Source organism: Astyanax mexicanus, chromosome 11 (genome assembly GCF_023375975.1).
Source record: "Astyanax mexicanus isolate ESR-SI-001 chromosome 11, AstMex3_surface, whole genome shotgun sequence".
NCBI lineage: Eukaryota > Metazoa > Chordata > Actinopteri > Characiformes > Acestrorhamphidae > Astyanax > Astyanax mexicanus.
In genome coordinates, this window is record NC_064418.1 from 33,831,745 (window position 1) to 33,844,488 (window position 12,744).

Here is a 12,744-nt window from a genome sequence, read left to right on the forward strand (position 1 = left end):
TCAAAGTCATCTTTAATCTATCCATTAAATATTATGTATATTATATTCTCAGTTTCATTAAAAGGTTTGTGCCGAGATACGTACTGGCTGTTGGAGAGTTTCTCACGGATGGTGGAGAAGTCCATTGGTTTCTTGATGACCTTGCGGTATCCGGGGACTGATTTAGGATTTACTGGTATCATAAAAGGCCAGGCATCCTGATGAGACTGCAGCTCTGCCAACAGCAACCTGTACAGTAATCACAGACACATTAAGTATCCCAGGCCTGGCAACATTTTCTTTAATAATGTCTGAGGCAGTTTGGGCTCTAAAACAGGGTATTAACTAGACCTATGTTTGATTTTCAAGACAGGGACTAAGCCTGTTTAAAGACTATATTCCTTTCAAAAGAAATAAAAAAACAATAAATCTCCATTCAAAATGCTTAATAACTGACTGGGAAACCACCCCATGATTTAATGGTAATGATATGATTACATGTTTATATAAATAAAAACAAGTAGGGTTTAAGAGGTTTAAGCATAGCCTTTTCCACACTTGCTAGATTGTAAAGTGAATTACTCAATCAAAAATAGCCCATTTGAAAGCTTTGTAGTGTTTAACTAAAAAAAAAAAAAAAAAAAAACGTTTTTTTTAATGGTTTGGACTGGTCTGAATGACTCTGAATTTCATCAGCAGTACTGTACTGTACTCCCTCTGGTATTGAAAAAATAATAAATTAATAAAATTAATTTCACTACATATAACACTCGGCTGGTCATAACAAAAGACTGGTCAGAAAATGCAGTTTTAGGTCAAACTACCTGCAGAGTTCCAGGTCTTTACTGTTGTCTCGTGTTGTTTTGGCCTTTTTGACTTGTCCTGAGCTCTCCTCCTGGGCAGCATCCGTGGACAAGCTCTCAGTTTTTCTCTTCTTTGTTTCCTTTGTCCCTTTTTTGGGTGTGCTGCTGGCACTGGTGCTGGCCGAGTCTTCTTCTGAGCCCTCTCCTGCTACACATGCTTTCTTGCTGCGCTTGACCTCGGATGGCTTTTTTGCCCCTCCGCTAGTCCGGCTGGCCTGCTTTTTATTCTTCTGGGATGAATCACTCGCCTGGAGTGGGTCAGTGAGAGAAAGTTATACAGAAAGAAACCCATTCTTTTTTATCATCACTAAGAACAACTAAAACAAGGACAGAAGATGTGCAAGCATCTGGGCAGAATTCTGGAGTGTTTTTGTCTTTTTTTTTTTCAAGTAATCTGTTATCTGCTATTATGTACATGCAGTTAAGGTACCAGCAGATCACTTTATTAAATCATCTGTTCACAAGTTTCATTGCACTGTAATGTGTGTTTTGCGATGGTTTAATATCAGAACACTGCCTCCCTAACCTTGGCTATGCAAGCAGGGCAGAACCAGTCTCCCTCAGGGATGGTGCTGATTTGAGGTTTATGGCAGTATGTGTGGCATCCTTTATCACAGCCATCACACAGCAGCAGCAGCTCCTCATTGTCCCCCTTCCGGCACATCTGGCAGTACTAACACCACAGCACAGCACACAGCACTGAGACTCAGCAACAATGCTAATTACCATGGATCCTCACTATACATTATATGCCTGGTGGTATAGCTTTCTTACAATACCTGTGAGTGAGCACCTGATCTTACACACATGTCCTTGCTATACATGTTGTACAAGCTGTCTAGGAACTTATGACTAAATCAAATAAACAAAATCTAAGAAGGGAGAGCAAGGCACAACTTAACACAAGGTATAGTGCAACAGATTTTTTAATATGGTAAATTAAGTTCTAAGTGAATCCTGACCACAATTCTTAACCTGTTAAACTCTTAAAACTTACAATTGTTAAAACTTAAGAACAACTAATTTGCTTGAAATTACAAAATAGAAATTCCAAGGGTACAGTTGCCAATTGCATTACATAAAAGTTTGCTTAAATATATGTTCTAATTAGTTTACAAAAAATCTTTAGGTTGTGTCTTGTTTTCCCCATTTATTTACTGACCAAGCACTTTATTAGAAACAGCTACACCCATTTCCTTATATAATGAACAACCGCAAACCACTGTAAAAGCCTGATGATACAGGCCAGAAGTCCGAATCTTGAGACTGAGGGGCTACAACAACAGTAGGCCACATTAGTCAGCCAAGAACAGAAAGCTGAAGCCCCAGTGAATACAAGAAAAACATATCTTGGTCTGATGAATTCTGCTGAAGCTTAACAAATTCAAACAAGTTCAAAATTTGGTACCAACAGCATGAATTCATAGCATAATACCAATGAATCACTGTTTGAATGCCACAGAATTTTTTTGAGTATTGTTGCTGACTATGTGTGTCCCTTCATGCCCCCCCCCAAAAAAACTTAACTTTTTTTAAATAATTAAAAATTAATTTTGCACGAAACCTTTTTTTTTTAAATGGCATTTAATTCAGTATTCTTCAGTGGCTTTTCCAGCAAACATATCTGAATTCAGTAGACCACCTTTACAATGTGATCGAACAGAAAATTCACAGCATGATGCATGAGCCAAAATCTTGTGGAATCAATACAATGAAGAACTGAGTATAGCGTTCCCAATAAAGTGCTTGATGAGTGCATACTACTCACTATTTACTAAACTAGTAAACTATGCATCTAGTAAACTAGTAAACTACCGGTCTAAAGTTATTTAACTACTAGAAACATCGTAATAATGCAAGATTCGTTGCATGCACCCTCCTTACCACTTTCATGATTGATCTTTCCCATGCAATGGAGCGCTGCAGCTGTTGCAAACACAGAGAAAGCTGGGCTCCACTGCGCACCTCACTCAGTGCTTTCCGCCACTGCTTCATCCCTGGAGCCAGTTCCTCCTCACCTCTGTTTTAGAGAAACAGAAAGATGTTAACAATAATCAGGCAGCAGGAACAACTCCAAACTGTTGGAGAGCTACTAAATTGAACTCACATAATACACACAGCCCATACGGTCACCAAAGCAAGAGTGTAATGTTTTAAAAGTGCACACACACACATACGCACACAGATTTCAGAAACCACAATGCAGTGAACTTCCAACACAAGCATGCCTAAAACACACACAACGGACAATCCAAAAAGGGATAGATTTGCAAATGTAAGTGTAAACAGATGTGCTGAAATGCACCAGACCCTCAAAGTGTATTGGCAAGCCACCGAGAGAGAATACAAGAAAATGTAGAAAGTGGTCAGAAAAGGATAAGAAGTCCAACTAGCGTGAGTAGCACGAGTGAGGGATCTCCAGAGAGTGAGAGCGAGGTTGAGAGCGTGGCAGTGAGGTGCAGTATTGGAGGGAACTATGATCCTGAATGACCTACCCATCACCATCAGCACTAGGGGATGGTGCAGGAGCTGGTACGGTGACCGTACCCACGTTATCCAGAGTGATCTGAATGGTGGTGCTTAAGGGGCTCTTCAGGTACCTTCTCTCGATGCTCCGCTCCAGCTCAGACAGACGTGCCACTGCTATGTCCAAAGGATTATTAGCGTGCCGTACAATGGATGTTTCCAATTTGTCCGCTGGCTCGCTGTCATTCTCACTGACGGCCTTGTGCTGATAATAAACCAGGTCCTCTCGCTCAGACTGCGGCTCTGGAGGCATCCAGCCCTGTTCAAATAGGCATAATGGAATGAAGACACCATCACAAAGACATACAAACAAACAGATGTTATTAAAGTATTCTTAAATTGCACCTAGGTATTCTAGTTGACCTGATTTAGAATGGGCCAAGCCTAATTTTGGGTTTTAGGCCAGTTTCACTTAGACTCGTCATATTGTACGATAAGTAATAAATAGCATGACTACCATGCGACATGAATTGTCAAAAAAATATAATTTTAATTAAAAGTTTTAAAAAGTGTGTAACTGCATTCTAAAATCAGCAATACATTAGTGGCATAAAATGGTCTTTAAATAATTACAATACTTATACAACATACAGCTCTGGAAAAAAAGCCCAGAAAAATTGAATTTCTTTGATTTTACCAAATTGAAAACCTCTGGAATATAATCAAGAGGAAGATGGATGATCACAAGCCATCAAACCAAACTGAACTGCTTGAATTTTTGCACCAGGAGTGCAGGCATAAAGTTATCCAAAAGCAGTGTGTAAGACTGGTGGAGGACAACATTCCAAGATGCATGATAACTGTAATTAAAAACCAGGGTTATTACACCAAATATTGATTTCTGAACTCTTAAAACTTTATGAATATGAACTTGTTTTCTCTTTGCATTATTTGAGGTCTGAAAGCTCTGCATCTTTTTTGTTATTTCAGCCATTTCTCATTTCCTACAAATAAATGCTCTAAATGACAATATTTTTATTTGAAATTTGGGAGAAATGTTGTCTGTAGTTTATAAAATAAAACACCAATGTTCATTTTACTCAAATTTATATCTATAAAAATTGAAATCAGAGAAACTGCTTCAGAAACTGAAGTCTTTTAATTTTTCCAGAGCTGTATATTGAACAATATAATTTTTTTGCTATTTTTCTCTCCCATGCCCGTTCAACAAATCAGAGACATTCCACCCTGTCTGACCATTGTTACCATGTGCCATGTCTAACAGGGTTGTTTGGTTTCTTAAATTGGGTACAGTTACAGACCTTGCAAAGTAACAGTTATTGAACGATTGTTGTTAAAATAGTCAATAAGAAGGAAACGTGAATGAGTTTGAGAGAAGTTTTATAGTGGATGCCAGATAAAACTACCCAATGATGTGTGTAATGTGTGCAGGTGCAGAACACTCACCTTGACCTGCAGACTGGCTGAGGTGACTCTGCGCTCAAGCTCCTCCACCTGCTGCAGCACAGCAATGTCTAGATCCATGGCATGCTCCTCTACACACCAGCTCAGCACGGTCTCTTCAGACACCTGGCTCTGTTTCAGTTCACACACATCAATCACAGCAGCTATATGCACACACACAGACACAGACAAACACACAGACACACACAAAACCCAAACAAAATGCTGAAGTTAGTCTACAATTTTAGTCAATATTTTGTTTAAAGCAATTATTAAAAATCAACAGCAATATGATACCCTATCACATGTAGGGCCTACCGTCTTTGTTCTTGGCACAGACTTGTGTTATATACTCCATGTGCTTCTGTAACTGTTTCTGCAGGACTTTCTCTCTGATCCCACGCGAGTGGCATGCATTCACTATACTGCTCAATTCCTCCAAAGTAGACACCTTCCACCAGCCAGTCAGCATCTCTGCAACACACACACACACACACACACACACACACACACACACACACACACATGCAGAAATACAGAATGAATTGAAGTTAGAACTGTATATCTATAGACAGAATCAAAGCAGCAGTTCAGATTTCTTATCTGGAATTTTACCTTCTGGAATTGGCTGCGGGAAGGGCAGGTCCTGGTTTTTACTAATTTCCAAAACAGGGGATGGAGCAGCAGGGGGCTTCTCACAGGACCGCTCCAGAGACTCACTCTTAGTGGGCGTCTGGAAAAGGTTCCCGGTTCCGTTTCCTTCTGCCTCAGCATATATCCTTCCCAGTGTGGGCGATAAGGACACACCACCAAACAGCATATTAACACCAGCCAGACCTTTGGGCCAATGACAGAATGGCAGACCCATCAAGTGCATCCCAGGCTTCTGTAGACAGAGACAAAAGTACTTTTTAAGGAAAATTTACAGGTCAAGTATTTAGAATTTAATGACAGTGCACAGCCAGTCAAATGTTTAAGGAGACCTTAAATATTATTAAGTATTCAAGTGTAAATCTGGTCAAGTAATGACAGGGGAGATTTCTGAAAAGTAAACAAAAACCACACAAAAAACATAGCTTTTCCTTAAAAACCAACATAATAAACCTGGGTCAAATTCACAAAAACTATCTCAGTGGGAGAAAAAAAACTAAGATAAAGACTACAATTAAATTTCTTAAATAGTCTCTTTTTTCATTAGAAAGTTTTGATTTTTTTAAGCCACTGTATTCTTATGTAGGCTAGCTGTGCTGTGCTTTTTCTGCTAAATTTTACATCTCATCTTCAATGTTGAGCCATGTTGAGCCATATTTTAATTTTCCATTATTCAGTTAAATCTGCGCAAAATGGAAGAAAAAAGAATTAACTGCACTGGCACTGAAAGAAACAAATAGAGAAAAACTCCCAGCTAACAGTACTTTAAGAATTTTTATAATTTTGCTAAATTAGACATTAATTCTAGTCAATTTTACTATTTAAGCTAATTATTTTAAGGTTAGAGAAAGTGAAAAGAGAAAATATTTACTTAAAAAAAGAAATGTCTTAAGATGATGTAGAATAATAATTGACAACATAAGTATAAAGATAGGTTAACTGCACAATTAAGAATAATTACTGTTTTAAGATTTTTTTGGTGAATCCAGACACTGATTGCGTTTTAAGAAGTTTTTTGCAGTATATAAATATAATAAGAACCCACTTATCTGTACTGAATAAACTTAAAAATAATGGAGTATAATGGGAGACTCTTAACATTATGTTAAAATAAACATTACAGATAACCCCATACATACCTGTAGAGCAGCTAATGAAAAGTTAGTGATTGCTGCAGGAGTAGAGGGTCTGGATGAGGAGGTGAAGTGCTGGCTGATATCAGAGGAAATAGAAGAAGGGGACTGGGTCCTGGTGTCGGAGACTGTGTGGTGGTTGTTATTGTTGGAAGAGAGAGAGGAGGGGGGTTGAGTTGTGTTGTTGGTAGGTGATTGTGCTTTGGTATTGCAAGGCTGAGGTGAGGATGACGATGGTGGAGGGGTGAGACTGTTCGCCAGAGAGAAGTTATCGCAGGGCGATCGTGGCAGCAGGCTGAACCAATGAGCGTTTTTCTCAGTCAGAGCCCTGTAGAGCTGGTCACTGTGGAGCTGGTGCTGCAGGTTGCCAAGAAATGTAGGGTTTAGGAGAGGAGCGGTGAGTTCAGATTTAACGTCCTGGTTTGGGGTGGAAGACTGTGGAAGTGTGTGAAGGCTGCTGGGTAATGTAGGCGGAGTGTTTGTGGGCAGGTGGGCAGCAGGGGGCAGAAGTCCTTGAGGCTGGCTTTGAGACTCAGAGGACATCTTGGCTACCTCCAGCAGTTTGCTGAGTTTGGAAAAGGAGTCTGGCTTCTGTAGGAAAAGGTTAAGTGAGTCTTTTTCCTGCTTTGGGTCTGGGGAATGTGCTTCTCTCTTCACCTCCGGGCTGGCACAGAGAGCTTTGTCAGCAGGCACCTCCATGGGCTCCTCTTTTACCTGGACTTGCGGAGCATTTTGCATCCTTTCCCTCTCCTTCTGAAGCTCCTCTGGCCCTGAGCAAGCAAAAACACATCAAAACCATCACCATTTATGAGGTCAAGCACTTCTACCTTCTGTAAAGTACAATACTATTTGTGAATGAGTGAAAAAACATAAAAAAATACATTAACTCGTCTTACCTTCTCCACTCTCCATGCCTTCAACAAACACACCACCACACTGAGGCAGGACCCAGTAGCGCCTCTTATAACGATCTTGTCCGAACATCATGGAGCGTAAGAACTGTGATGACTCAAAAAGTTTGCGGCGGATCAGACTCTGGTTCTAAAAAAAAAAAAAAAAAAAAAAAAAGAGACAAACACAGCAACCATTAAAATCATCAACTACATTTTCCCAATGTCTGTAACCGGCAGATGCTTGAAAAATATCAGATTTTTTATGTCATTATCTCTTATTATGTGAATTATAATGTTGTTTCAAATGTAAGTTTCAAAAAGCTGTTGTGTATTTTTTGGGCTTCAAAGGCATTATTATTACATTGATTAACATAAATATGGCAGATCATTATTTCAGTCTCTGACATGATTTGTTAATCATGACTATTTTTTATTTACCTTTGTTAATTTCTCAATCTGTCTCTCTAGTTCTTCCAAGCTGGCTGTCTGATCATCATCCTGTAAAAAAAAAAAAAAGTTTTTAATGACATTCAAAAGAAGCAACCATTACAGACTTCTACACACTAACCAAAAAGTGAAATAAGCAGTTTTTTCACACAAAATGTGTTTTTTTTTTGTCATCCTTAGAGCCATTTGCCATATTCTTTTATAAATGTAAACGAAAAGGATGAGCAGCAAACATATCCACCAAACATTTGGTAGTGCAAACATACCAGACAGTTCTGAGGGATCAAAGTACAGGACCATTTTTTAGACAAGCTTTGGATTCTGCATTTCATAACATCTAAAGCAATAATGTCAGACTATCTCTATAGGAACAGCTGTTTCTAGTCACCAGACACCTGTATTAACTGGTAGGAGAATCTGCTTTTTTTATTTAAGCTGGATACTTCGGCAGAGTACGGGGTATTGGGGAAACGATTGGCATAAACTTGACCATAGTTACAAGATGTGCATACTCTGTATGAAAAGCAATAAGACTGGAACTAATGAGGTAGCATGTCATATTACTGGACTTTTTACTTAATTTATTATTAGAAAAACCTATTTATTACAATTTAGCTTTAGCAATATTCTGACTTTTTACCTCATGCTACTGTAAAAATCTTTTTTTTATACATTCAGGTTTTCATTTAAAGCAGTAAAAACTAGAGAGGGTTCAAGCACAGGCTGTTAAAGTATGAAAAAAAAATCAGATATGAACAAACGTTCTTAAAGATAAAGTTTTATCAAAAGAACAGCAGGACAGTGGTTTTTACAGTGTTAGCCAGTGCTCCTGTGTACCTCATCTTCACAGGTCTCAGTTTTCCTTCCCTTCTTCAGCCCCTCTTCCTCTTCATCATCCTCCTCCTCTCCCTGGTCATCACTGTCCTCTTCCTCGTCGTCATCATCCTCACTGTCTCCTACTTTCCTCTTGCGCTTGTGGCTGGAGCTGGGGGTCCCTAGATTTTGGCTCTCCTCACCTCCTATCCCGCTCTCGCGCTTCCCTGTCCGCTTAGCGTAGATAATTCTCAGCCTGTGTGCGCACACACACAAACACGTACACACACAGTCAATCTTCACCTAATGGCTGTCTTGTCAAGATTCTGTGCATCAGTATTTGTAATCAATCAAAATAAAGGCTATTTCAATGGGCTACTTACTTGCGAAGGCTGCCCTCAATGACCAATTTGTCTCGCCGGAGGTTTGTCATATGGTCAATATTTTTGTCAATTTCACTGCATGAAAGCCAGAGAAAATAATGTAAAGGAAAATAGTAAAGTACAGCAATGCTGGCCAAGGTTCACACTCTGTTATTATTAGTATTGTTATTATTATTATTATTATTATGTAGTTATAAATGAAGAGGTTCCAGGGCTTACGTGACTACGCTCTTGCTGCAGGCCAGCTCATTGACCAGAAAGGCCAGGATGGAGGCTTTCTGAGTGGGGGTGTGGGCCTGGAAGGCTTTGGTTTTCAGGCTCTCAACCAGAAATGCAAGCTCAGTCTGACTGCAATGAGCAGACATGTAGATCTGCAGGATCTCTGACGCATTCTCCCGGTTTATGTTCACGCTGCACAGGTGCTCTCCAAGAGCCGTTTTAGCCTACGATAAAAACATGCATAAAGAAAAGGACACAATATTATTTTTCTGAAGAAAAACTGACAGATTATAAGATTATGCTGTATCATCTCTGAAAAAGAACCTTTACAGTCTCGGAAGTTTCAGGGCAGAACTGAAAATGTTAAAGAGAGGAAATAACTCAAATTCAGACTTGGAAAAAGAGAAGAATGTGCATTTTCAAAAAAGAATGATCATAAACAAACAGTAACAGTGTGAGCGGTCAGCATTCTCTTTGAAAAGCTGAATCTGGTCTGTAGAATTTGCACTCGTTTGATTATCTTTCCAGACTGAAGCACTTTGTTCCACTGTGATTATACAGAACTAAGCACAGAGGGAAATGACCAGTAACCTTCTAAAGGAAGAATGTTTCTAAAGTACGTGGGCATGGAACGTTTGACTCAGCGACATAATGTCTAAGATAGAAATCACATGTTTTTAGTGACTGTATTCCTTACTCTGTATCCTGGAGGTATGCCTGGGTCACAGACTGCAGCTGAGAGCAGGCGTACGAGCAGGTTCTGCAGTTGTGCTGAACTGGGGCCCAGGTTGAGCAGTCCAGACTGTAGCATATGCAGTGAAGGTAACTCAGTGCTGCTGTCTAAGCCCAGCACCTTTCCAAAGCAGCGCAGAAACTGCATCACCATCAAACAGTCTGCAAAACAGCTACCCGGCAGGACCAGCCCTGGCAACCGAGACAATTCCGGCAGAGCCTGTAAAACATGGTGACAAAGACAGGGTATCACTTTTCAAGATACACCCATGAAACCCATGGAAACTAAACAAACAGATACATCAAAACACACTGTAGTTATGTGATATTCCCCATAAACTCAGCAGCAACAGGCATAAGGGCTTGAAATAACTTGTGAGGAATGTATACTTGTATTAAGAAATTATATTAAATATGCTGCTGATGTTCATGTTGGACCCAACAATAATATTTATAGGTGCTATATTTGAGTTTGGCCTAGAATTCTATATCTAATGAATTGGTATAATCCACAAAGCAATGTTTTATCAGCTACAGACATTAGCTCACGAAATAATTACTCAAATCTGACAGAACTCCACTGACATATCATATTATACATACAAGTTAGTTGTAAATGCTACAAACTAGGGGTCAGCAATATGACAATATAACTATGCTTATTGTGCAATTTTCAATTCTAAGAATATTGTCAATATAGTGAGTGCTCAAAAACATTTGTTTACAAAGTGTGAAAATAGTCCTATTAAATTGGATGACGTGCAAAAATATACATTAAAAAAACTGTACATACCATTGGATATTATCTATAACAGCTTATAGAAGTCCAAGTGCCATAATACAGCAATATATGTATATGTTTTGTGCAAGTGTCTTTAAATATTGGGTTTAGTGTAAAATTACAGACTATTCCAATAAAATGACACTTAGATGTTGTCTACTGAGATGTTGCTGTCCAATAAAAAAAAAAAAAATAGTATCTCCATTTTTATTGATTTTTGGTCTACTACATAATTTGAAAAGACAAACTCTCTTACACTGTGCCAAAATTTCTTGAAGAACGGGCCAATAGGAACTCTTCAAAATTACCTGAAATAAACTCTTTTTACATTGACTTCCTTTGAAAGTTTTTTTTTCTCTCTCCTGTGAAGTTGCTGTTTTGGATACTTGTTTTTCATTGGACAGTGAAGACATACAGCCACTAGATGCCAGTGCAGTGTTCCACATCACACAGTCTCACAGTCCAATGTTTCCTGTACTACAAATCTGTTCATGTAATATAATGAATAATGCATACAAACACAGACACAGTGTGTCAAACCAAAACACATCTTTTCTTGTAGTAACCAGTATAGAGCGGACACAATATTTCTTGCAAAATTGTAATAGAGAATTAGAGCACTGATTAATTTTTGGATAACAGAAGAAGAAAGCGAAATCTACCTTCTGATCTGGCAGACACATGTCTTCATTGGGTTTGTTCAGCTCTTTGGCCATCTCCAGCTCAAGCCGCCTCTGCTCCAGTTTGCGCTCTTTGTTCAAGCGTTTCTCGTCTCTTTTCTCCTGCTTCAGGCGCTCTTTCTCCTGCGGACAGAGCAGAGAGGAGTGAGAAATGTGCAGCTTTCACCGGAGCACAGCTCAGCGGAAGCCATTATCGTTCAACTTTGTACTTTCACTGGGAGTTAATCAAGAGATTGATATCATAGTTGTAGCTGAGGGAAAGAGTGAGAGACTGAGAGACGCATACTCTAATAACACAATATGGCATTAAGTAATAACACCTTCCTCTCCCTGCCTTTCGTTTTCCTAGCAAGTAGGTTTGAGTGTGATTTATACTAATATTTTAACTAATACAGACTCATGGGCGCCTTTTTAAATATTTTTAAAACATTTCCTTAAGAAGAAGCAGAGCACATTTCTTAGAGTTTCGTGTTCCATGCTGGATAAGTGGCTACTGGGCTTAGTACTGATGGGTTACCTCTGACCATACCACAACACAATTAGTGGTATTTTAAATTCAAGCATGCAAATAAATACATAAATAAACAAAATACTGCAACCCCACTACTGATAGTCATAAGCACTGTACAGAGCTATGCACACCTCTGCTCTCTTCCGAGCCTCCATGGCTTTTATCAACAGCATGTGCTGCCTCCGTCTCTCCCGTTCCTACAATACCAGAGACAGAAACAGAGAGAGAGAGAAAGACAAAAAACAGACAGAGATAAAGAGAAAAAGACAGAGAGAACAATAGAAAAAAGTAAACAGCAAGAAAGATAGAGAGTAAGTCAGAGAGAGATGGACAGAAAAGCAGAGACAGACAAAGAAAATGACAGATGAAGAAAGAGAAAAACAGGGACAGGGATAAACAAAAATGTAAAAACAGTGGCATAATATATAAATTAAATAATTTATTCAAGCAAACTTAAATCAACCAAGCAAAAACAGGAAAGGGCAGCAGGCACATGACAGATGCGCAGTGCAGTGTAGTGCAGTGCATGTTTAAAGTCAGGGTCAGAAAGGTGCGTCAGTATCTGCAAAGCCAAAACTGGTCAGTTCCTTAACTTTTGCCTCTAAAAATGAAAAGAGGGAACTGAGTTTAGTTTAAACTAGTGCTAGTCATTACACTGGAAGCGCTGAAGCACTGCTTTTTAAAGCACAGCAAGCTGAACAAGGGAGCGAGAACAATTGGAAGATTCCT

General features: G+C 39.1%; 1 protein-coding gene across 13 annotated transcripts in view; it reads right to left on the reverse strand.

Annotated features, from left to right (window-relative positions):
* Positions 1-12,744, reverse strand: part of LOC103024662 (bromodomain adjacent to zinc finger domain protein 2B) — a 91,360-nt gene that overhangs the window by 1,835 nt on the left and 76,781 nt on the right. For 9 of the 13 annotated variants that reach the window (XM_049485220.1, XM_022680022.2, XM_049485222.1 and 6 more), the window contains 17 exons: positions 12,147-12,212; positions 11,487-11,627; positions 10,009-10,263; positions 9,312-9,535; positions 9,093-9,167; positions 8,734-8,965; positions 7,888-7,947; positions 7,453-7,597; positions 6,563-7,326; positions 5,388-5,658; positions 5,091-5,246; positions 4,776-4,936; positions 3,338-3,627; positions 2,727-2,862; positions 1,369-1,515; positions 804-1,090; positions 85-228 (listed from right to left, as the gene is read on the reverse strand). In XM_049485220.1, coding sequence (XP_049341177.1) covers positions 85-228; positions 804-1,090; positions 1,369-1,515; positions 2,727-2,862; positions 3,338-3,627; positions 4,776-4,936; positions 5,091-5,246; positions 5,388-5,658; positions 6,563-7,326; positions 7,453-7,597; positions 7,888-7,947; positions 8,734-8,965; positions 9,093-9,167; positions 9,312-9,535; positions 10,009-10,263; positions 11,487-11,627; positions 12,147-12,212 — 3,554 coding nt within the window. The remainder of the gene's footprint in view (positions 1-84; positions 229-803; positions 1,091-1,368; positions 1,516-2,726; positions 2,863-3,337; positions 3,628-4,775; positions 4,937-5,090; positions 5,247-5,387; positions 5,659-6,562; positions 7,327-7,452; positions 7,598-7,887; positions 7,948-8,733; positions 8,966-9,092; positions 9,168-9,311; positions 9,536-10,008; positions 10,264-11,486; positions 11,628-12,146; positions 12,213-12,744) is intronic. The other 4 variants (XM_049485225.1, XM_049485227.1, XM_049485228.1 and 1 more) reach the window with 2 other exon arrangements.